This window comes from Pleurodeles waltl, chromosome 6, assembly GCF_031143425.1.
Source record: "Pleurodeles waltl isolate 20211129_DDA chromosome 6, aPleWal1.hap1.20221129, whole genome shotgun sequence".
Taxonomy (NCBI): Eukaryota; Metazoa; Chordata; class Amphibia; order Caudata; family Salamandridae; genus Pleurodeles; species Pleurodeles waltl.
In genome coordinates, this window is record NC_090445.1 from 25,581,371 (window position 1) to 25,607,128 (window position 25,758).

General features: G+C 46.6%; 1 protein-coding gene across 6 annotated transcripts in view; it reads left to right on the plus strand.

Annotated features, from left to right (window-relative positions):
* The window catches only part of PRRC2B (proline rich coiled-coil 2B), a 635,269-nt gene that overhangs the window by 224,514 nt on the left and 384,997 nt on the right, over window positions 1-25,758 (plus strand). For all 6 annotated transcript variants that reach the window (XM_069237079.1, XM_069237080.1, XM_069237081.1 and 3 more), the window contains exons 12-13: window positions 12,627-12,951; window positions 13,162-13,212. In XM_069237079.1, the coding sequence (XP_069093180.1) occupies window positions 12,627-12,951; window positions 13,162-13,212 (376 nt within the window). The remainder of the gene's footprint in view (window positions 1-12,626; window positions 12,952-13,161; window positions 13,213-25,758) is intronic.

The following is a 25,758-nucleotide window of genomic DNA, read 5'->3' on the forward strand; positions in this document are numbered from 1 at the left end:
CTCTCCTTTGGGAAATGTTCACAGGAAAGTGTAGGGATAGACTCCTCACACTCTCTGGACAAGATGCAGAATCTTATGACCTCATGAAGGGTACCCTGATTGAGGGCTTTGGATTCTCCACTGAGGAGTATAGGATTAGATTCAGGGGGGCTCAAAAATCCTCGAGCCAGACCTGGGTTGACTTTGTAGACTACTCAGTAAAAACACTAGATGGTTGGATTCAAGGCAGTGGTGTAAGTAATTATGATGGGCTGTACAATTTATTTGTGAAAGAACACCTGTTAAGTAATTGTTTCAATGATAAACTGCATCAGCATCTGGTAGACCTAGGACCAATTTCTCCCCAAGAATTGGGAAAGAAGGCGGACCATTGGGTCAAGACTAGGGTGTCCAAAACTTCCACAGGGGGTGACCAAAAGAAAGGGGTCACAAAACCTCCCCAGGGGAAAGGTGGTGAGACAGCCAAAAATAAAAATAGTCAAGAGTCTTCTAAAGGCCCCCAAAAACCTGCACAGGAGGGTGGGCCCAGAGCCTCTTCACAAAACAATCCTGGGTACAAGGGTAAAAACTTTGATCCCAAAAAGGCCTGGTGTCGAAACTGTAGTCAGTCTGGACACCAAACTGGAGACAAGGCCTGTCCCAAGAAAAGTTCCACTCCAAACTCCAATCCAGGTAACACTGGAATGGCTAGTCTCCAAGTGGGATCAACAGTGTGCCCAGAGCAAATCAGGGTCCACACTGAAGCTACTCTAGTCTCTGAGGGTGGGGTGGATTTAGTCACACTAGCTGCCTGGCCCCCTAACATGCAAAAATACAGGCAGCAGCTCTTTATTAATAGGACAAGTGTAGAGGGCCTGAGGGATACAGGTGCCAGTGTCACCATGGTGACAGAGAAACTGGTTTCCCCTGGCCAATACCTGACTGGAAAAACTTATACAGTCACCAATGCTGACAATCAAACTAAAGCACATCCCATGGCAATGGTAACTTTAGAATGGGGGGGGGGGGTCAATGGCCTGAAACAGGTGGTGGTCTCCTCCAACATCCCAGTAGACTGTCTGCTTGGAAATGACCTGGAGTCCTCAGCATGGGCTGAGGTAGAACTAAAAACCCATGCAGCCATGCTGGGTATCCCTGAACTGGTGTGTGTAAAAACAAGAGCACAATGCAAGGCACAGGGTGAAAAAGTAGAGCTGGAGTCTGGAAAAATGGCCCAGCCTACCAAGAGAAAAGGAAAGTCAGTTGGGAAACCAACTGCAACACAGTCAGAAAAAGGGAACCTCTCTTCTCAGGAAGAAGTTCTGCCCTCTGAGGGAACTGAGCTTTTGGAGCTTGAACCTTATCAGGTTGAGCTCTTGGGCCCAGGGGGACCCTCAAGGGAGGAGCTGTGTAAGGGACAAGAAACCTGTCCCTCTCTTGAAGGCCTTAGGCAGCAAGCTGCTGAAGAGTCCAAGGGCAAGAAAAATGGAACACATAGGGTCTATTGGGAAGATGGACTCCTGTACACTGAGGCCAGAGACCCCAAACCTGGTGCCACTAGGAGAGTGGTAGTGCCTCAGTCGTTCAGAGAGTTTATTCTGACCTTAGCCCATGATATTCCCCTTGCTGGGCATTTGGGACAAACCAAGACGTGGGAGAGGTTAGTCAACCACTTCTACTGGCCCAATATGTCCCAGAAGGTTAAGGAGTTTTGCCTCTCCTGCCCCACCTGTCAATCCAGTGGTAAGACAGGTGGGCACCCAAAGGCCCCCCTCATTCCACTTCCAGTGGTGGGGGTCCCCTTTGAAAGAGTGGGTGTGGACATAGTTGGTCCACTGGAACCTCCCACAGCCTCAGGAAATATGTACATCCTAGTAGTAGTGGATCATGCTACTAGGTATCCTGAAGCTATTCCCCTTAGGTCGACTACTGCCCCTGCAGTAGCCAAGGCCCTCATTGGTATCTTTACCAGAGTGGGTTTCCCTAAGGAGGTGGTGTCTGACAGAGGTACCAACTTCATGTCAGCATACCTAAAACACATGTGGAATGAGTGTGGAGTGACTTACAAATTCACTACACCATACCATCCACAAACTAATGGCTTAGTTGAGAGATTCAACAAGACATTAAAAGGCATGATCATGGGGCTCCCAGAAAAACTCAAAAGGAGATGGGATGTCCTCTTGCCATGTCTGCTTTTCGCTTAGAGAGGTGCCACAGAAGGGAGTAGGATTCTCACCCTTTGAACTTCTGTTTGGTCACCCTGTAAGGGGACCACTTGCTCTTGTTAAAGAAGGCTGGGAGAGGCCTCTTCATGAGCCTAAACAAGACATAGTGGACTATGTACTTGGCCTTCGCTCTAGAATGGCAGAGTACATGGAAAAGGCAACCAAAAACCTTGAGGCCAGCCAACAGCTCCAGAAGTTTTGGTATGACCAAAAGGCTGCACTGGTTGAGTTCCAACCAGGGCAGAAAGTCTGGGTTCTGGAGCCTGTGGCTCCCAGGGCACTCCAGGACAAATGGAGTGGCCCTTACCCAGTGCTAGAAAGGAAGAGTCAGGTCACCTACCTGGTGGACCTGGGCACAAGCAGGAGCCCCAAGAGGGTGATCCATGTGAACCGCCTTAAGCTCTTCCATGACAGGGCTGATGTGAATCTGTTGATGGTAACAGATGAGGATCAGGAGGCAGAGAGTGAACCTCTCCCTGATCTTCTGTCATCAGACCCAAAAGATGGCACAGTAGATGGAGTGATCTACTCAGACACCCTCTCTGGCCAACAGCAAGCTGATTGTAGGAGAGTCCTACAGCAGTTTCCTGAACTCTTCTCCTTAACCCCTGGTCAGACACCCCTGTGTACCCATGATGTGGACACAGGAGACAGCATGCCTGTCAAAAACAAAATCTTTAGACAGTCTGACCATGTTAAGGAAAGCATCAAGGTGGAAGTCCACAACATGCTGGAATTGGGAGTAATTGAGCGCTCTGACAGCCCCTGGGCTAGCCCAGTGGTCTTAGTCCCCAAACCTCACACCAAAGATGGAAAGAAAGAGATGAGGTTTTGTGTGGACTACAGAGGGCTCAATTCTGTCACCAAGACAGATGCTCATCCAATTCCTAGAGCTGATGAGCTCATAGATAAATTAGGTGCTGCCAAATTCCTAAGTACCTTTGACTTGACAGCAGGGTACTGGCAAATAAAAATGGCACCTGGAGCAAAAGAGAAAACAGCATTCTCCACACCTGATGGGCATTATCAGTTTACTGTTATGCCCTTTGGTTTAAAGAATGCCCCTGCCACCTTCCAAAGGTTGGTGAATCAAGTCCTTGCTGGCTTGGAGTCCTTTAGCACAGCTTATCTTGATGATATTGCTGTCTTTAGCTCCACCTGGCAGGATCACCTGGTCCACCTGAAGAAGGTTTTGTAGGCTCTGCAATCTGCAGGCCTCTCTATCAAGGCATCCAAATGCCAGATAGGGAAGGGAACTGTGGTTTACTTGGGCCACCTTGTAGGTGGAGGCCAAGTTCAGCCACTCCAACCCAAGATCCAGACTATTCTGGACTGGGTAGCTCCAAAAACCCAGACTCAAGTCAGGGCATTCCTTGGCTTGACTGGGTATTACAGGAGGTTTGTGAAGGGATATGGATCCATTGTGACAGCCCTCACTGAACTCACCTCCAAGAAAATGCCCAAGAAAGTGAACTGGACTGTGGAATGCCAACAGGCCTTTGCTTGTTTCAGGGTGTCAATGTGCTCAGCACCAGTTCTAAAAGCTCCAGATTATTCTAAGCAGTTCATTGTGCAGACAGATGCCTCTGAACATGGGATAGGGGCAGTTTTGTCCCAAACAAATGATGATGGCCTTGACCAGCCTGTTGCTTTCATTAGCAGGAGGTTACTCCCCAGGGAGCAGCGTTGGAGTGCCATTGAGAGGGAGGCCTTTGCTGTGGTTTGGTCCCTGAAGAAGCTGAGACCATACCTCTTTGGGACTCACTTCCTAGTTCAAACTGACCACAGACCTCTCAAATGGCTGATGCAAATGAAAGGTGAAAATCCTAAACTGTTGAGGTGGTCCATCTCCCTACAGGGAATGGACTTTATAGTGGAACACAGACCTGGGACTGCCCATGCCAATGCAGATGGCCTTTCCAGGTTCTTCCACTTAGAAAATGAAGACTCTCTTGGGAAAGGTTAGTCTCATCCTCTTTCGTTTGGGGGGGGGTTGTGTAAGGAAATGCCTCCTTGGCATGGTTGCCCCCTGACTTTTTGCCTTTGCTGATGCTATGTTTACAATTGAAAGTGTGCTGAGGCCTGCTAACCAGGCACCAGCACCAGTGTTCTTTCCCTAACCTGTACTTTTGTATCCACAATTGGCAGACCCTGGCATCCAGATAAGTCCCTTGTAACTGGTACTTCTAGTACCAAGGGCCCTGATGCCAAGGAAGGTCTCTAAGGGCTGCAGCATGTCTTATGCCACCCTGGAGACCTCTCACTCAGCACAGACCCACTGCTTGCCAGCTTGTGTGTGCTAGTGAGGACAAAACGAGTAAGTCGACATGGCACTCCCCTCAGGGTGCCATGCCAGCCTCTCACTGCCTATGCAGTATAGGTAAGACACCCCTCTAGCAGGCCTTACAGCCCTAAGGCAGGGTGCACTATACCATAGGTGAGGGTACCAGTGCATGAGCATGGTACCCCTACAGTGTCTAAACAAAACCTTAGACATTGTAAGTGCAGGGTAGCCATAAGAGTATATGGTCTGGGAGTTTGTCAAACACGAACTCCACAGCACCATAATGGCTACACTGAAAACTGGGAAGTTTGGTATCAAACTTCTCAGCACAATAAATGCACACTGATGGCAGTGTACATTTTATTGCAAAATACACCCCAGAGGGCACCTTAGAGGTGCCCCCTGAAACTTAACCGACTATCTGTGTAGGCTGACTAGTTCCAGCAGCCTGCCACACTAGAGACATGTTGCTGGCCCCATGGGGAGAGTGCCTTTGTCACTCTGAGGCCAGTAACAAAGCCTGCACTGGGTGGAGATGCTAACACCTCCCCCAGGCAGGAGCTGTAACACCTGGCGGTGAGCCTCAAAGGCTCACCCCTTTGTCACAGCACCGCAGGACACTCCAGCTAGTGGATTTGCCCGCCCCCTCCGGCCCGGCCCCCACTTTTGGCGGCAAGGCCGGAGAAAATAATAAGAATAACAAGGAGGAGTCACTGGCCAGTCAGGACAGCCCCTAAGGTGTCCTGAGCTGAGGGGACTCTAACTTTTAGAAATCCTCCATCTTGCAGATGGAGGATTCCCCCAATAGGGTTAGGATTGTGACCCCCTCCCCTTGGGAGGAGGCACAAAGAGGGTGTACCCACCCTCAGGGCTAGTAGCCATTGGCTACTAACCCCCCAGACCTAAACACGCCCTTAAATTTAGTATTTAAGGGCTACCCTGAACCCTAGAAAATTAGATTCCTGCAACAACAAGAAGAAGGACTGCCTAGCTGAAAACCCCTGCAGAGGAAGACCAGAAGACAACAACTGCCTTGGCTCCAGAAACTCACCGGCCTGTCTCCTGCCTTCCAAAGAACTCTGCTCCAGCGACGCCTTCCAAAGGGACCAGCGACCTCTGCATCCGCTGAGGACTGCCCTGCTTCGACGACGACAAGAAACTCCCGAGGACAGCGGACCTGCTCCAAAAAGACTGCAACTTTATCCAAAGGAGCAGCTTTAAAGAACCCTGGAACTCCCCGCAAGAAGCGTGAGACTTGCAACACTGCACCCGGCGACCCCGACTCGGCTGGTGGAGAACCAACACCTCAGGGAGGACCCCCGGACTACTCTACGACTGTGAGTACCAAAACCTGTCCCCCCTGAGCCCCCACAGCGCCGCCTGCAGAGGGAATCCCGAGGCTTCCCCTGACCGCGACTCTCTGAAACCTAAGTCCCGACGCCTGGAAAAGACCCTGCCCCCGCAGCCCCCAGGACCTGAAGGACCGGACTTTCACTGGAGAAGTGACCCCCAGGAGTCCCTCTCCCTTGCCCAAGTGGAGGTTTCCCTGAGGAAGCCCCCCCTTGCCTGCCTGCAGCGCTGAAGAGATCCGTTGATCTCTCATAGACTAACATTGCGAACCCGACACTTGTTTCTACACTGCACCCGGCCGCCCCCGCGCTGCTGAGGGTGAAATTTCTGTGTGGGCTTGTGTCCCCCCCGGTGCCCTACAAAACCCCCCTGGTCTGCCCTCCGAAGACGCGGGTACTTACCTGCAAGCAGACCGGAACCGGGGCACCCCCTTCTCTCCATTCTAGCCTATGCGTTTTGGGCACCACTTTGAACTCTGCACCTGACCGGCCCTGAGCTGCTGGTGTGGTGACTTTGGGGTTGCTCTGAACCCCCAACGGTGGGCTACCTTGGACCAAGAACTGAACCCTGTAAGTGTCTTACTTACCTGGTAAAACTAACAAAAACTTACCTCCCCCAGGAACTGTGAAAATTGCACTAAGTGTCCACTTTTGAAATAGCTATTTATGAATAACTTGAAAAGTATACATGCAATTGAAATGATTCAAAGTTCCTAATGTACTTACCTGCAATACCTTTCAAACAAGATATTACATGTTAAATTTGAACCTGTGGTTCTTAAAATAAACAAAGAAAATATATTTTTCTATAACAAAACCTATTGGCTGGATTTGTCTCTAAGTGTGTGTACCTCATTTATTGTCTATGTGTATGTACAACAAATGCTTAACACTACTCCTTGGATAAGCCTACTGCTCGACCACACTACCACAAAATAGAGCATTAGTATTATCTCTTTTTACCACTATTTTACCTCTAAGGGGAACCCTTGGACTCTGTGCATACTATTCCTTACTTTGAAATAGCACATACAGAGCCAACTTCCTACAGTGTGTATATATATATATATATATATATATATATATATATATATATATATATATATATATATATATCCAACAACAAAAGAAAAAAGTATATCAGCACGCTCAGGATTCAGGTAAAGTGAAAGACAAGTTTAATCGAAACACAACGCGTTTCAGCTGACACAGCAGCATTGGTCACGTGTTATTAATCACCCATCCACCATTGTTAAATACTAACCAGTCATAGACATAGAAATGAGACAAACAACAGCAGATATCAGGTAAGAGAAGAAAAAAAGAACCTTAAATACAACACCTCATAAAAAATTGCTTACAACCTCATAGAAAAATATATCTAGGTTACAATAATTCATCAGATCTGTAACACTATACACAATTATCATATATATAGATGAATAAATATGTATAGATCTATAGACATATAAATACCTAATTCTGCAATCATGGAACCGTAAAGATAGATATATAATGGGGTAAAATAGCATGCATGGATGGAAGGAAAAAATATATCATAGATTGAAAGTCCACCAGACTCATATATTATAATTAAATATTATTACTTATAGGTCCAATGGTGAACTACAACCAAGCGATGTAAAAATTAGTTGAAAACCTTAACCACACTAACTGCAATAGTAAAACCCCTATATCCCTGCTTATACAGTTGATGTTAATAAGACAGATCAGCAATATCGGACAGATTCTATAACATTTTCTTATCTGATAAAAATCTTCTATTTTGGATTTGGGGATAAATGGTCATTTATTATATGTATTTATGTGTTTTTTCAGATTTAATGGGTCGGATGAAACTAATGCTGCTTTCTACCTGCTACCGCGCTCTCTCTCTACATTGCACGTTGTTGGGTGTTGTCTATGCTGATTATCAGATAAGAAAATGTTATAGAATCTGTCCGATATTGCTGATCTGTCTTATTAACATCAACTGTATAAGCAGGGATATAGGGGTTTTACTATTGCAGTTAGTGTGGTTAAGGTTTTCAACTAATTTTTACATCGCTTGGTTGTAGTTCACCATTGGACCTATAAGTAATAATATTTAATTATAATATGAGTCTGGTGGACTTTCAATCTATGATATATTTTTTCCTTCCATCCATGCATGCTATTTTACCCCATTATATATCTATCTTTACGGTTCCATGATTGCAGAATTAGGTATTTAGATATTTATATATTTATATGTCTATATATCTATACATATTTATTTATCTATATATATGATAATTGTGTATAGTGTTACAGATCTGATGAATTATTGTAACCTAGATATATTTTTCTATGAGGTTGTAAGCAATTTTTTATGAGGTGTTGTATTTAAGGTTCTTTTTTTCTTCTCTTACCTGATATCTGCTGTTGTTTGTCTCATTTCTATGTCTGACTGGTTAGTATTTAACAATGGTGGATGGGTGATTAATAACACGTGACCAAGGCTGCTGTGTCAGCCGAAACGCGTTGTGTTTCGATTAAACTTGTCTTTCACTTTACCTGAATCCTGAGCGTGCTGATATACTTTTTTCTTTTGTTGTTGGACTTATTATACCGGCTTGCTCGTACCGGTCTCTGCACCACCCCTCTTGGGCCATTGAGTTCACTTTGAGCGTTTGAAGTTGACTGAATATATATATATATATATATATATATATATATTCCATTTGCATGGACATCTCTTTTCTTTATACTCTATCACTCCTACCTTACCCTCTGCGGGAAAACAATCTAAGATGGAGTCGATGCCCATGCGCAATGGAGTCGTCACTCGATTCCATGACTCAAACACTTCTTTGAAGAAAAATAACTTGTAACACTCCGAGCCCAACACTAGATGGCAGACGTTTGCACAGCATGTGAATCTGCAGCGGAACATGCCACGAATTGATGTACACTGGGTAAGTGACATATTATTATTATAAATATATATATTTTTTTTTTCTACAACTCTCGATAGAATTTTTATGATTTACATATACATAAAATAAATTTGTGCTCCGGGCTCCCCACACGAGGACAAACCTAGTCAGTGCTTATGTCTCTGAGGATTCCCCTGGAAGAGAACTAGAATTACAGGTAAGTAACTTATCCTTCTCTTCAATAGATCTGGCATACATTAAAGGTACTGTCCCAGCAGACTTGATGATAATGTAGACTGTAAGGAAAAGGACTAGTATCCCTCAACATCTGGGCCATCCCCAGATAAAGGTGGAACTCATGGGTGGGAGGATGGAACGGAGTGTAGCAATTCTGTGATGTATCGCTATCTTCAATCCTTTACTCAATAGACACACCCACCAACATTGGGAGGAAATAGGAAAATTAAGGAAACCTCTTCCTGAGCAATATAAAAAGGGTAGCACATCTGGTGGAAAGAAGATAGCAAATAGTTGCTTAAAATCTGCGCTGGATGCAGCGGGCATGTCTGGTCACCAGCCAATGATGGGGGTTATGCAACACGTCACTCTTGGCTAATCCAAGCAGACTTAATGAACACTCCTTTTAATGCCAACAGTGATTCAGGAACTTAGTTGACGATAGCCTGAATCAACTGAAAAAGGACAATGAAACCCCAAAGTCCATGGGTGCATTGCAGTTTCATGGATGAATACGAAGGTGATCTTTCTCAGCAAGAAGACCAGCCTCTCGGGGTAGCTTCAAGTCAGGAAGTTCCCATCAAGACTTCAACAGTGGCACACAAGCCACTTCCTCACAACAAAACTGGCAGTACCAGCAACAAGGGAGAAATTTGTTTCGGGACGAGCTAGAGAAGAGAACATCTAGCTAGAGGAGATTCAACTCCTTCAAGCAAATGACTGCACTACAGCCATAACAATATCTCGTATACCATCTGTGAAAGAAAACTGAAAAAAAAATCAGAGTACCATCACAACATTCCAGTGGGTGGAAAATTGCTAATGTTTCTCCAGGAATAGAGGAAAATAACTTCAGACAAATGGATTTTAAACACAATAGAATTTGGGTATTGCGTAGAATAAATCAACTACCCACCAACAAGGGGTCCAAGGAAAAAGTTTCAGTCAAAGGAGGAAACAAAGTGACTTCTCAAGGAGGTCGACGAACTGTTAGCCAAACAAGCAATAGAATTGGTAGCAAAGCAAGAAATCAACAACGGAAATTATTCAACGTATTTTCTAACAACAAAGGTGCATGGATTCCTGCGCCCAATCCTAGGTCTTTGGTTTATCAACAAGTTTTTTTTTTAAAGACTAAAAAGTTCAAGATGACGACTCTTCAGGAAGTTATTCCTCAGTTGCAAAAAGGAGATTTTTTAGCAACTATAGACTTAAATGATTCTTACTTGCATATCCCAGTGAATGCAAAGCACAAAAATTTCTAAGATTTGTGGCAAACAAGACATTTTCAATGCAAATTGCTAACCTTTGAATGAAATCGGCACCAAGTGTATTCTTGAAGTGTCAAGCTACAGCAGCAGCACATTGCAGAAGATTGGGTATACATATATATCCTTACCGCTGATTGGTTAGTGAGAGCACATACTTGCCAGAAATGTAAATGAGACATTTTGATGGTTTCTCATTAAACAGAGAAATCATCTCCTGAACCAGAGCAGGAGAAGATCTACTTGGGAGCAAGATTAAACTCTGTTCAAGGGAAGGTATTTCCCAACGAGAAAAAAAGCTGTTCCTTCTGGAGGAAATTCTCCTTTACTAGAAGGGGCAAGCCCTGACATTGAGGATTGTGGGGAAGTTATTGGGAAAGATGGCATCATGCATTCCCTTTTTCCTGAATGTGAGGCTGCATATGAGACCAACCGAAGAGTGGCTCCAAAATCCATGATCACAAGCAACGGGGGTGAGGGTGGAGATCTAGTGGTTGTCACCCAGAAAATTCAGGAAGAAATAGTGTGGCTCAACGGGAAAACATTGCACGAGGAAGGCCCTTTCTGCTATCAACTCAGTCAGTGACAATAACCACAGGCACCTCCATATAGGACGGGGAGCACATATGGGTTCCCTGAAAATAAGAGTAATCGGAGAGATCAGAGTGCAGTACAACACACAAACATCCTGGAATGTAAGCCTTTTTTGTAGCTTTGAAAGCTTTCCAGAGACGTTTGTCGAGAAAGATTTGTATCCATTCAGACAGAATTGTTTTACATGAACAAACGGGGGTGCTCAGGAACTCTGGAGATGGGCAATTCAGAGAACTTGGAGATTCAAGCGATAACACTACCAGGGAAAGAAAACTGCGAAGTGGACGGACGGAGCAGACTGGTTTCATGTTCCCACGAATGGGGTCAGAGTGTTCTACAAGCAATTTTTCAGAAGTGGGACACTAACAATAGATCTGTTTGCAACACCTCTGAACACAAAATGCCAAAACCTTTCCTCCAGACAACCACACCCTCAGTCTCTGGGGAATGCCCTCTCAATAAACTGGTCTGGGACATTTTTCATATACTTCCCTCCCCAATTCCTCTGTTGCACAAAGTAATCAACAAATGCAAGAGAAGGCACATGACCATGATTTTAATTGCACTGCAATGGGCAAGTCAAACTTGGTACTCAGAGATAGTACAACTAGCTCAAGAAAGGTTTCAAAAACTTCCAAAAAGACAGGATCTACTAACAATGGAAAGGGGAACAGTGTTACACCCAGAATACAGCATGGTTCCCAAAGACTTAGAATTTGGTCATATGCAGTTACTGGACAATGGCTCTACTAAGAGAGGCAACAGGACCAATAACAAAGTCGTATATGGCAAAATGGAAGACATTCTCAATTTGATGTGTTAAAAATAAGCTAAACTAGAAAGTCACGAAGGAAGACAATTTTTTAATATTTAATTTTATCTTTTACAAGAAGCTCTTATTTGTTAGATGTTCATCTGGCAGCAACAGTGGCTAATACAAGAGGACAAATGGGGAGAAGTTGTTTCACAGCACCAGATGAACAGAGAAGCTCAAGTGGGACAAATTGTACTAAAGCATCTATTCACAAGTCAGTGCCCATCTTCAACCCGGCCACCACTGTAAGAAAACAACTATAAGATCAATGCACAGCATGTGAGTCCAGAAAGGATTTGTACTGCAAAATGTAAACTTTCTTACCTGTAGGTGCCATTTTGCAGCTTGAAGAAGTTTCTGGATTCACAAGTGCCCTACACACCGTCACCGATAAGAAAGGAAAAGAAAAAATCTGCGATGGCAAACTAAGGTGCGAACATCTGGAGTAAGTACGACAACATCACAAGGGGGCACCAAATGGAGCTTCCATAGACGCCCACCAACAAAGAAAGGTAGAAAAAAAATTGACTAAACAAATTAGTGAAATAGAAAATTCCAGACCCACCCACTAGATGGTGGAATAATGCACAGCATGTGAATCCAGAAAATTCGTCAAGGTGCAGAACTACACCTACAGGTAAGAAGCTTTACATTCTCAAATGTCAGTATTGGAAGGATACAACTTGTCCAATCAAATATGGTTAAGAATTACTACTCTGGGAACGAGACTGAGGACAGCCATTTAATAAAGTTGGCAAGATAAGTGAAACCGTCCCATTGCGAGCAAATGTATTTATTGCATTGTAGACTGTAGGTCTTTAACAGGCTGCTGAAGATATCTTTAGTTGACACCTTAGACGTTATTCCAGAACAAAGTAGTAGCTGTGCTGCAGTTACTTTAGCAGCTTGATTATTACGCAGTTCTCCTAATTTTTTTTCTTTCCCCATTTGATAGAAGGCTCCACCTGCAAGCTTTTTACGCCAGCAGTCTGCAGAGGAGAAGGATGACAAGCTTCCGGTGAGGCAGAAATTTGTCCCCTCTGAGATTTCTGAGGCAGTGGAGAGAGCCCGTAGGAGGCGTGAAGAGGAGGAACGCAGAGCCAGGGATGAACGACTTGCTGCCTGTGCTGCCAAACTGAAGCAACTAGATCAGAAGAGCAAACTCGCCCAGAAGTCAGTTGATGCCCCAAAGCAGGTGGATAACAAAGAAAATGAGGACCCTAGATCTCCTGTGTTTGAGAAGAGTAGCCCTCCTAGCAATGATCGTTCCCATGTTAAAGGTAAGTTACGTGTGAGGTCAGCCATGCTCTCTAGCTTTCTTTAGATGCTTGGGGCAGTTAGTCACTGGGCAGAGCAGTGCCCAGCCTTGCTTCCGTTACACTTCAACCTCATCTCTTCCTGTCCCATTTCCTCTACTTTTCTTTGTGTAAAAGGTGAGTGGGAAGCTTCAATCCTCACAAAAGGGTCTGTTTTTTCTTCTAATTTTACAGGTGAGGTTGGAGTGCCCCAGGGTGCCAGAGAGGAAGTGAGAAGAACTGCTGGTAAGTGGTTTGAGCTGGGATTCATCAATTTGACATTTGTGAATTATATTGAATGTATTTTCTTGCATCAAGTTAGCCTTTAGGTTTTTCAACTTGTGCATCAAGAGGGTGTGCAGTGTCCAGCTTTTTGGGGCCCCTAGAGAAGTTGCAGGTGTAGTAAATATTCCTACCAAGATTTTCCTTCAGATAGTAGTAATACTTTATTACATCAGCAATTCATTTTTTTTTTTTAAATACAATTATTGGGTAGCTGGGGGAAACCCTTCCTTGGCAACATTTATTTTGTTGCCATGTTTGAATGGTACAGCCTCAGCTGCTGAGGGGTATCAGTGCATAAGCAGAGTACAGCCACTTGTGTATTTTCCTGTCCAGTCCCTCTAGTGCAACTACTGGAATGTTTTGTTTACATCATTCTTTACTAAAGCCTGTGCTTGCCTTAAGATCCCTGGTAGTGTTGCCAAGTAGTCACTTTGGAGGAATCCAAAATTATAACACTGCTTTTTCATTGCAAATATAGGAGCTCAACTCTCAGACATTTATCTTTAAAGCACCTTAATCGAGAATATAGACTCACTAGATTCGCTGGTACATTGGGCGATTCATGACCCCTCTAATGACCTGCTAGGGAAGTCCGGTTGTGTTGTAAGTTCAGAGGTTAATGCATATTAATTTTGAACTGTTTTGGAATGTTAACTCTAAGTTGCTTCTCAGCATGTGGATAGATTATGTAGCCTTGGACTTTGCATAGCATAGGATTTTGGAATTCACTCTTGGAATTTTCCAAGATTGAGTCTTTAAGAAAATGCCTCTCTGTATGGCCATCCCCAGGTTTTTTGACTGATGCTGCTGGATTTTCAGAGTAGGAGTGCACTAAGGCCTGCTGACCAATCCTACTTGCCAGTGCCCTGACCCTAAAGTTTATGATGTCAACTTGACTTTGCCCACTTGGAAATGGCAAACTTAACTAAGTCCTTCGAGTATGGGGCCCTGGGCATATACGTTACAGGATTACCCCAGGCTTGCAGCCCTGGTTGTGCCCCTTACGTAAAATGAGTTTGTAGGAAGTTGGCTCTGTATGCACTATTTCAAAGTAAGGAATAGTATGCACAGAGTCCAAGGGTTCCCCTTAGAGGTAAGATAGTGGCAAAAAGAGATAATTCTAATGCTCTATTTTGTGGTAGTGTGGTCGAGCAGTAGGCTTATCAGAGGGTAGTGTTAAGCATTTGTTGTACACACACAGGCAATAAATGAGGAACACACACTCAGAGACAATTCCAGGCCAATAGGTTTTTGTATAGAAAAATATATTTTCTTAGTTTATTTTAAGAACCACAGGTTCAAGATTTACAAACAATACTTTAAATGAAAGGTATTTCACTTAGGAACTTTGAATTAGCAAAATAGCATATACAGTTTTCACACAAATGACATATAGCTATTTTAAAACTAGACAGTGCAATTTTCAACAGTTCCTGGGGGAGGTAAGTGTTTGTTAGTTTTGCAGGTAAGTAAACCACCTACAGGGTTCAAAGTTGGGTCCAAGGTAGCCCACCATTGGGGGTTCAGAGCAACCCCAAAGTTACCACACCAGCAGCTCAGGGCTGGTCCGGTGCAGAGGTCAAAGTGGTGCCCAAAATGCATAGGCTTCAATGGAGAAGGGGGTGCCCCGGTTCCAGTCTGCCAGCAGGTAAGTACCTGTGTCTTCGGAGGGCAGACCAGGGGGGTTTTGAAGGGGACACAAGTCAGCACAAAAAGTACACCCTCAGCGGCACGGGGGCGACCGGGTGCAGTGTGCAAACAGGTGTGGGGTTCGCAATAGAATTCAATGGGAGACCAAGGGGTCTCTTCAGCGATGAGGGGGGGGGGGGGGGGGCTCCTCGGGGTAGCCACCACCTGAGCAAGGGAGAGGGCCACCTGGGGGTCGCTCCTGCACTGGAGGTCGAATCCTTCAGGTCCTGGGGGCTGCGAGTGCAGTGTCTTTACCAGGCGTCTGGTCTTTGAAGCAGGCAGTCGCAGTCAGGGGGAGCCTCTGGATTCCCTCTGCAGGCGTCGCTGTGGGGGCTCAGGGGGGGTCAACTCTGGCTACTCACGGTCTCGTAGTCGCCGGGGAGTCCTCCCTGTGGTGTTTGTTCTCCACAAGTCGAGCCGGGGGCGTCGGGTGCAGAGTGCAAAGTCTCACGCTTCCGGCGGGAAACGTGTGTGGTTTCAAAGTTGCTTCTTTGTTGCAAAGTTGCAGTCTTTGTGGAACAGAGCCGCTGTCCTCTGGAGTTCTTGGTCCTTCTAGATGCAGGGTAGTCCTCTGAGGCTTCAGAGGTCGCTGGACCCTGTGGAACGCGTCGCTGGAGCAGTGTCTTTAGAAGTGGGGAGACAGGCCGGTAGAGCTGGGGCCAAAGCAGTTGGTGTCTCAGTCTTCTCTGCAGGTTTTTCAGCTCAGCAGTCCTTCTTCTTCTTCTTCTAGTTTCCTAGTGTAGGAAGTTGGCTCTGTATGTACTATTTCAATGTAAGAAATAGCATGCACAGAGTCCAAGGGTTCCCCTTAGAGGTAAGATAGTGGCAAAAAGAGGTAATTCTAATGCTCTATTTTGTGGTAGTGTGGTCGAGCAGTAGGCTTATCAAAGGAGTAGTGTTAAGCATTTGTTGCACACACACAGGCAATAAATGAGTAACACAAACTCAGAGACAATTCCAGGCCAATAGGTTTTCGTATAGAAAAATATATTTTCTTAGTTTATTTTAAGAACCACAGGTTCAAGATTTACATGTAATACTTCAAATGAAAGGTATTGCAGGTAGGTACTTTAGGAACTTTGAATTAGCAAAATAGCATATACAGTTTTCACATAAATCACATATAGCTATTTTAAAACTAGACACAGTGCAATTTTCAACAGTTCCTAGGGGGAGTAAGAGTTTGTTAGTTTTTGCAGGTAAGTAAACCACCTACGGGGTTCAAGTTTGGGTCCAAGGTAGCCCACCATTGGGGGTTCAGAGTAACCCCAAAGTTACCCCACTCCTAGCTAGACCGAAAACTCACTCCACTAGGTGTAAAGCGGCTACTACGGCTTTAATGAGGCATATCCCTCTAGTACATGGGTACTCACAAACTTTTTCTCGGGGGCCAAAATTGCAGTATGGTTTGCGGCCGAGGGCTGCACTGAAGTGACAGCGGGGGGGGAGGCGGGGCTTAGGGGGGCGGGGCTTAGAGGGGGAACAACCACCTGTAAAGAAATGGCTCCCTGTTGCAGTTACCCCCACTTGTTGCCTGATACTGATACTGATGCTGACTTGACTGAGAAGTGTGCTGGGACCCTGCTAACCAGGCCCCAGCACCAGTGTTCTTTCACCTAAAATGTACCATTGTCTCCACAATTGGCACAACCCTGGCACCCAGGTAAGTCCCTTGTAACTGGTACCCCTGGTACCAAGGGCCCTGATGCCAGGGAAGGTCTCTAAGGGCTGCAGCATATCTTATGCCACCCTGGGGACCCCTCACTCAGCACAGACACACTGCTTGCCAGCTTGTGTGTGCTAGTGGGGATAAAATGACTAATTCGACATGGCACTCCCCTCAGGGTGCCATGCCAACCTCACACTGCCTGTGGCATAGGTAAGTCACCCCTCTAGCAGGCCTTACAGCCCTAAGGCAGGGTGCACTATACCACAGGTGAGGGCATAGGTGCATGAGCACTATGCCCCTACAGTGTCAAAGCAAAACCTTAGACATTGTAAGTGCAGGGTAGCTGTAGGAAGTTGGCTCTGTATGTGCTATTTCAAAGTAAGGAATAGCATGCACAGAGTCCAAGGGTTCCCCTTAGAGGTAAAATAGTGGTAAAAATAGATAATACTAATGCTCTATTTTGTGGTAGTGTGGTCGAGCAGTAGGCTTATCCAAGGAGTAGTGTTAAGCATTTGTTGTACATACACATAGACAATAAATGAGGTACACACACTCAGAGACAAATCCAGCCAATAGGTTTATATATAGAAAAATATCTTTTCTTAGTTTATTTTAAGAACCACAGGTTCAAATTCTACATGTAATATCTCATTCGAAAGGTATTGCAGGTAAGTACTTTAGGAACTTCAAATCATCAAAATTGCATGTATACTTTTCAAGTTTGTTGACAAATAGCTGTTTTAAAAGTGGACACTTAGTGCAATTTTCACAGTTCCTAGGGGAGGTAAGTTTTGGTTAGTTTTACCAGGTAAGTAAGACACTTACAGGGTTCAGTTCTTGGTCCAAGGTAGCCCACCGTTGGGGGTTCCGAACAACCCCAAAGTCACCACCCCAGCAGCTCAGGGCCGGTCAGGTGCAGAGTTCAAAGTGGTGCCCAAAACACATAGGCTAGAATGGAGAGAAGGGGGTGCCCCGGTTCCGGTCTGCTTGCAGGTAAGTACCCGCGTCTTCGGAGGGCAGACCAGGGGGGTTTTGTAGGGCACCGGGGGGGACACAAGTCCACACAGAAATTTCACCCTCAGCGGCGCGGGGGCGGCCGGGTGCAGTGTAGAAACAAGCGTCGGGTTCGCAATGTTAGTCTATGAGAGATCTCGGGATCTCTTCAGCGCTGCAGGCAGGCAAGGGGGGGATTCCTCGGGGAAACCTCCACTTGGGCAAGGGAGAGGGACTCCTGGGGGTCACTTCTCCAGTGAAAGTCCGGTCCTTCAGGTCCTGGGGGCTGCGGGTGCAGGGTCTCTCCCAGGCGTCGGGACTTTAGGTTCAAAGAGTCGCGGTCAGGGGAAGCCTCGGGATTCCCTCTGCAGGCGGCGCTGTGGGGGCTCAGGGGGGACAGGTTTTGGTACTCACAGTATCAGAGTAGTCCTGGGGTCCCTCATGAGGTGTTGGATCGCCACCAGCCGAGTCGGGGTCGCCGGGTGCAGTGTTGCAAGTCTCACGCTTCTTGCGGGGAGCTTGCAGGGTTCTTTAAAGCTGCTGGAAACAAAGTTGCAGCTTTTCTTGGAGCAGGTCCGCTGTCCTCGGGAGTTTCTTGTCTTTTCGAAGCAGGGGCAGTCCTCAGAGGATGTCGAGGTCGCTGGTCCCTTTGGAAGGCGTCGCTGGAGCAGGATCTTTGGAAGGCAGGAGACAGGCCGGTGAGTTTCTGGAGCCAAGGCAGTAGTTGTCTTCTGGTCTTCCTCTGCAGGGGTTTTCAGCTAGGCAGTCCTTCTTCTTGTTGTTGCAGGAATCTAATTTTCTAGGGTTCAGGGTAGCCCTTAAATACTAAATTTAAGGGCGTGTTTAGGTCTGGGGGGTTAGTAGCCAATGGCTACTAGCCCTGAGGGTGGGTACACCCTCTTTGTGCCTCCTCCCAAGGGGAGGGGGTCACAATCCTAACCCTATTGGGGGAATCCTCCATCTGCAAGATGGAGGATTTCTAAAAGTTAGAGTCACTTCAGCTCAGGACACCTTAGGGGCTGTCCTGACTGGCCAGTGACTCCTCCTTGTTTTTCTCATTATTTTCTCCGGCCTTGCCGCCAAAAGTGGGGCCTGGCCGGAGGGGGCGGGCAACTCCACTAGCTGGAGTGTCCTGCTGGGTTGGCACAAAGGAGGTGAGCCTTTGAGGCTCACCGCCAGGTGTGACAATTCCTGCCTGGGAGAGGTGTTAGCATCTCCACCCAGTGCAGGCTTTGTTACTGGCCTCAGAGTGACAAAGGCACTCTCCCCATGGGGCCAGCAACATGTCTCGGTTTGTGGCAGGCTGCTAAAACTAGTCAGCCTACACAGATAGTCGGTTAAGTTTCAGGGGGCACCTCTAAGGTGCCCTCTGTGGTGTATTTTTCAATAACATGTACACTGGCATCAGTGTGCATTTATTGTGCTGAGAAGTTTGATACCAAACTTCCCAGTTTTCAGTGTAGCCATTATGGTGCTGTGGAGTTCGTGTTTGACAGACTCCCAGACCATATACTCTTATGGCTACCCTGCACTTACAATGTCTAAGGTTTTGTTTAGACACTGTAGGGGTACCATGCTCATGCACTGGTACCCTCACCCATGGTATAGTGCACCCTGCCTTAGGGCTGTAAGGCCTGCTAGAGGGGTGTCTTACCTATACTGCATAGGCAGTGAGAGGCTGGCATGGCACCCTGAGGGGAGTGCCATGTCGACTTACTCGTTTTGTCCTCACTAGCACACACAAGCTGGCAAGCAGGGTGTCTGTGCTGAGTGAGAGGTCTCCAGGGTGGCATAAGACATGCTGCAGCCCTTAGAGACCTTCCTTGGCATCAGGGCCCTTGGTACTAGAAGTACCAGTTACAAGGGACTTATCTGGATGCCAGGGTCTGCCAATTGTGGATACAAAAGTACAGGTTAGGGAAAGAACACTGGTGCTGGGGCCTGGTTAGCAGGCCTCAGCACACTTTCAATTGTAAACATAGCATCAGCAAAGGCAAAAAGTCAGGGGGCAACCATGCCAAGGAGGCATTTCCTTACACAACCCCCCCCCCCAAACGAAAGAGGATGAGACTAACCTTTCCCAAGAGAGTCTTCATTTTCTAAGTGGAAGAACCTGGAAAGGCCATCTGCATTGGCATGGGCAGTCCCAGGTCTGTGTTCCACTATAAAGTCCATTCCCTGTAGGGAGATGGACCACCTCAACAGTTTAGGATTTTCACCTTTCATTTGCATCAGCCATTTGAGAGGTCTGTGGTCAGTTTGAACTAGGAAGTGAGTCCCAAAGAGGTATGGTCTCAGCTTCTTCAGGGACCAAACCACAGCAAAGGCCTCCCTCTCAATGGCACTCCAACGCTGCTCCCTGGGGAGTAACCTCCTGCTAATGAAAGCAACAGGCTGGTCAAGGCCATCATCATTTGTTTGGGACAAAACTGCCCCTATCCCATGTTCAGAGGCATCAGTCTGCACAATGAACTGCTTAGAATAATCTGGAGCTTTGAGAACTGGTGCTGAGCACATTGCCTGTTTCAGGGTGTCAAAGGCCTGTTGGCATTCCACAGTCCAGTTCACTTTCTTGGGCATTTTCTTGGAGGTGAGTTCAGTGAGGGCTGTCACAATGGATCCATATCCCTTCACAAACCTCCTGTAATACCCAGTCAAGCCAAGGAATGCCCTGACTTGAGTCTGGGTTTTTGGAGCTACCCAGTCCAGAATAGTCTGGATCTTGGGTTGAAGTGGCTGAACTTGGCCTCCACCTACAAGGTGGCCCAAGTAAACCACAGTTCCCTGCCCTATCTGGCATTTGGATGCCTTGATAGAGAGGCCTGCAGATTGCAGAGCCTTCAAAACCTTCCTCAGGTGGACCAGGTGATCCTGCCAGGTGGAGCTAAAGACAGCAATATCATCAAGATAAGCTGTGCTAAAGGACTCCAAGCCAGCAAGGACTTGATTCACCAACCTTTGGAAGGTGGCAGGGGCATTCTTTAAACCAAAGGGCATAACAGTAAACTGATAATGCCCATCAGGTGTGGAGAATGCTGTCTTTTCTTTTGCTCCAGGTGCCATTTTTATTTGCCAGTACCCTGCTGTCAAGTCAAAGGTACTTAGAAATTTGGCAGCACCTAATTTATCAATGAGCTCATCAGCTCTTGGAATTGGATGGGCATCTGTCTTGGTGACAGAATTGAGCCCTCTGTAGTCCACACAAAACCTCATCTCTTTCTTTCCATCTTTGGTGTGAGGCTTGGGGACTAAGACCACTGGGCTAGCCCAGGGGCTGTCAGAGCGCTCAATTACTCCCAATTCCAGCATCTTGTGGACTTCCACCTTGATGCTTTCCTTAACATGGTCAGACTGTCTAAAGATTTTGTTTTTGACAGGCATGCTGTCTCCTGTGTCCATATCATGGGTACACAGGTGTGTCTGACCAGGGGTTAAGGAGAAGAGTTCAGGAAACTGTTGTAGGACTCTCCTACAATCAGCTTGCTGTTGGCCAGAGAGGGTGTCTGAGTAGATCACTCCATCTACTGTGCCATCTTTTGGGTCTGATGACAGAAGATCAGGGAGAGGTTCACTCTCTGCTTCCTGATCCTCATCTGTTACCATCAACAGATTCACATCAGCCCTGTCATGGAAGAGCTTAAGGCGGTTCACATGGATCACCCTCTTGGGGCTCCTGCTTGTGCCCAGGTCCACCAAGTAGGTGACCTGACTCTTCCTCTCTAGTACTGGGTAAGGGCCACTCCATTTGTCCTGGAGTGCCCTGGGAGCCACAGGCTCCAGAACCCAGACTTTCTGCCCTGGTTGGAACTCAACCAGTGCAGCCTTTTGGTCATAACAAAACTTCTGGAGCTGTTGGCTGGCCTCAAGGTTTTTGGTTGCCTTTTCCATGTACTCTGCCATTCTAGAGCGAAGGCCAAGTACATAGTCCACTATGTCCTGTTTAGGCTCATGGAGAGGTCTCTCCCAGCCTTCTTTAACAAGGGCAAGTGGTCCCCTTACAGGATGACCAAACAGAAGTTCAAAGGGTGAGAATCCTACTCCCTTCTGTGGCACCTCTCTGTAAGCGAAAAGCAGGCATGGCAAGAGGACATCCCATCTCCTTTTGAGTTTTTCTGGGAGCCCCATGATCATGCCTTTTAATGTCTTGTTGAATCTCTCAACCAAGCCATTAGTTTGTGGATGGTATGGTGTAGTGAATTTATAAGTCACTCCACACTCATTCCACATGTGCTTTAGGTATGCTGACATGAAGTTGGTACCTCTGTCAGACACCACCTCCTTAGGGAAACCCACTCTGGTAAAGATACCAATGAGGGCCTTGGCTACTGCAGGGGCAGTAGTCGACCTAAGGGGAATAGCTTCAGGATACCTGGTAGCATGATCCACTACTACCAGGATATACATATTTCCTGAGGCTGTGGGAGGTTCTAGTGGACCAACTATGTCCACACCCACTCTTTCAAAGGGCACCCCCACCACTGGAAGTGGAATGAGGGGGGCCTTTGGATGCCCACCTGTCTTACCACTGGCTTGACAGGTGGGGCAGGAGAGGCAAAACTCCTTAACCATGTTGGACATATTGGGCCAGTAGAAGTGGTTGACTAACCTCTCCCACGTCTTGGTTTGTCCCAAATGTCCAGCAAGGGGAATGTCATGGGCCAATGTTAGGATGAACTCTCTGAACAGCTGAGGCACTACCACTCTCCTAGTGGCACCAGGTTTGGGGTCTCTGGCCTCAGTGTACAGGAGTCCATCTTCCCAATAGACCCTATGGGTTCCATTTTTCTTGCCTTTGGACTCTTCAGCAGCTTGCTGCCTAAGGCCTTCAAGAGAGGGACAGGTTTCTTGTCCCTTACACAGCTCCTCCCTTGAGGGTCCCCCTGGGCCTAAGAGCTCAACCTGATAAGGTTCAAGCTCCAAAGGCTCAGTTCCCTCAGAGGGCAGAACTTCTTCCTGAGAAGAGAGGTTCCCTTTCTTTTGCTGTGTTGCAGTTGGTTTCCCAACTGACTTTCCTTTCCTCTTGGTAGGCTGGGCCATTCTTCCAGACTCCAGCTCTACTTGTTCACCCTGTGCCTTGCATTGTGCTCTGGTTTTCACACACACCAGTTCAGGGATACCCAGCATTGCTGCATGGGTTTTTAGTTCTACCTCAGCCCATGCTGAGGACTCCAGGTCATTTCCAAGCAGACAGTCCACTGGGATATTTGAGGAGACCACCACCTGTTTCAGGCCATTGACCCCTCCCCATTCTAAAGTAACCATTGCCATGGGATGTACTTTTCTCTGATTGTCAGCGTTGGTGACTGTGTAAGTTTTTCCAGTCAGGTATTGGCCAGGGGAAACCAGTTTCTCTGTCACCATGGTGACACTGGCACCTGTATCCCTCAGGCCCTCTATTCTAGTCCCATTAATTAAGAGTCGCTGTCTGTATTTTTGCATGTTAGGCGGCCAGACAGCTAGTGTGGCTAAATCCACCCCACCCTCAGAAACTAGAGTAGCTTCAGTGTGGACCCTGATTTGCTCTGGGCACACTGTTGATCCCACTTGGAGACTAGCCATACCAGTGTTACCTGGATGGGAGTTTGGAGTGGAACCTTTCTTGGGACAGGCCTTGTCTCCAGTTTGGTGTCCATGCTGTTTACAGCTATGACACCAGGCCTTTTTGGGATCAAAGTTTTTACCCTTGTACCCATTGTTTTGTGAAGAGGCTCTGGGCCCACCCTCCTGTGCAGGTTTTTGGGGGCCTGTAGAAGACTCTTTATTATTTTTAGTTTTGGTTGTCTCATCACCCTTCCCTTGGGGAGTCTTTGTGACCCCTTTCTTTTGGTCACCCCCTGTTGAAGTCTTGGACACCCTTGTCTTGACCCAATGGTCCGCCTTCTTTCCCAATTCTTGGGGAGAAATTGGTCCTAGGTCTACCAGATGCTGATGCAGTTTATCATTGAAACAATTACTTAACAGGTGTTCTTTCACAAATAAATTGTACAGCCCATCATAATTACTTACACCACTGCCTTGAATCCAACCATCTAGTGTTTTCACTGAGTAGTCTACAAAGTCAACCCAGGTCTGGCTCGAGGATTTTTGAGCCCCCCTGAATCTAATCCTATACTCCTCAGTGGAGAATCCAAAGCCCTCAATCAGGGTACCCTTCATGAGGTCATAAGATTCTGCATCTTGTCCAGAGAGTGTGAGGAGTCTATCCCTACACTTTCCTGTGAACATTTCCCAAAGGAGAGCACCCCAGTGAGATCTGTTCACTTTTCTGGTTACACAAGCCCTCTCAAAAGCTGTGAACCATTTGGTGATGTCATCACCATCTTCATATTTAGTTACAATCCCTTTAGGGATTTTCAACATGTCAGGAGAATCTCTGACCCTATTTATGTTGCTGCCACCATTGATGGGTCCGAGGCCCATCTCTTGTCTTTCCCTCTCTATGGCTAGGATCTGTCTTTCCAAAGCCAATCTTTTGGCCATCCTGGCTAACTGGATGTCCTCTTCACTGGAGTTATCCTCAGTGATTTCAGAGTTGTTGGTCCCTCCTGTGAGGGAACCAGCATCTCTGACTATTATTTGTGGAGTCAGGGCTTGAGAAGCCCTGCTCTCCCTAAGTAGGACTGGAGGGGGGGAATTTCCCTCCAAGTCACTATCTTCATCCTCTGAGTTGCCATCCTCAGAGGGGTTGGCCTTTTCAAACTCTGCCAAAAGCTCCTGGAGCTGTACTTTGGTAGGTTTGGGGCCCATTGCTATTTTCTTTAGTTTACAGAGTGACCTTAGCTCTCTCATCTGTAGATGGAGGTAAGGTGTGGTGTCGAGTTCCACCACATTCACATCTGTGCTAGACATTATGCTTCTAAAAGTTGGAATACTTTTTAAGAAACTAAAACTGGTTCTAGAATCTAATTCAAACTTTTAACAAACTTTTAAACTCTAAAAGAAATGCTAAACAGGATCTAACACAAGGCCCTAGCAGGTCTTTTAAGAATTTAGAAAACTTTTCAAATTGCAAAAATGAATTTCTAATGACAATTTTGGAATTTGTCGTGTGATCAGGTATTGGCTGAGTAGTCCAGCAAATGCAAAGTCTTGTACCCCACCGCTGATCCACCAATGTAGGAAGTTGGCTCTGTATGTGCTATTTCAAAGTAAGGAATAGCATGCACAGAGTCCAAGGGTTCCCCTTAGAGGTAAAATAGTGGTAAAAATAGATAATACTAATGCTCTATTTTGTGGTAGTGTGGTCGAGCAGTAGGCTTATCCAAGGAGTAGTGTTAAGCATTTGTTGTACATACACATAGACAATAAATGAGGTACACACACTCAGAGACAAATCCAGCCAATAGGTTTATATATAGAAAAATATCTTTTCTTAGTTTATTTTAAGAACCACAGGTTCAAATTCTACATGTAATATCTCATTCGAAAGGTATTGCAGGTAAGTACTTTAGGAACTTAAAATCATCAAAATTGCATGTATACTTTTCAAGTTTGTTGACAAATAGCTGTTTTAAAAGTGGACACTTAGTGCAATTTTCACAGTTCCTAGGGGAGGTAAGTTTTGGTTAGTTTTACCAGGTAAGTAAGACACTTACAGGGTTCAGTTCTTGGTCCAAGGTAGCCCACCGTTGGGGGTTCCGAACAACCCCAAAGTCACCACCCCAGCAGCTCAGGGCCGGTCAGGTGCAGAGTTCAAAGTGGTGCCCAAAACACATAGGCTAGAATGGAGAGAAGGGGGTGCCCCGGTTCCGGTCTGCTTGCAGGTAAGTACCCGCGTCTTCGGAGGGCAGACCAGGGGGGTTTTGTAGGGCACCGGGGGGGACACAAGTCCACACAGAAATTTCACCCTCAGCGGCTCGGGGGCGGCCGGGTGCAGTGTAGAAACAAGCGTCGGGTTCGCAATGTTAGTCTATGAGAGATCTCGGGATCTCTTCAGCGCTGCAGGCAGGCAAGGGGGGGATTCCTCGGGGAAACCTCCACTTGATCAAGGGAGAGGGACTCCTGGGGGTCACTCCTCCAGTGAAAGTCCGGTCCTTCAGGTCCTGGGGGCTGCGGGTGCAGGGTCTCTCCCAGGCGTCGGGACTTTAGGTTCAAAGAGTCGCGGTCAGGGGAAGCCTCGGGATTCCCTCTGCAGGCGGCGCTGTGGGGGCTCAGGG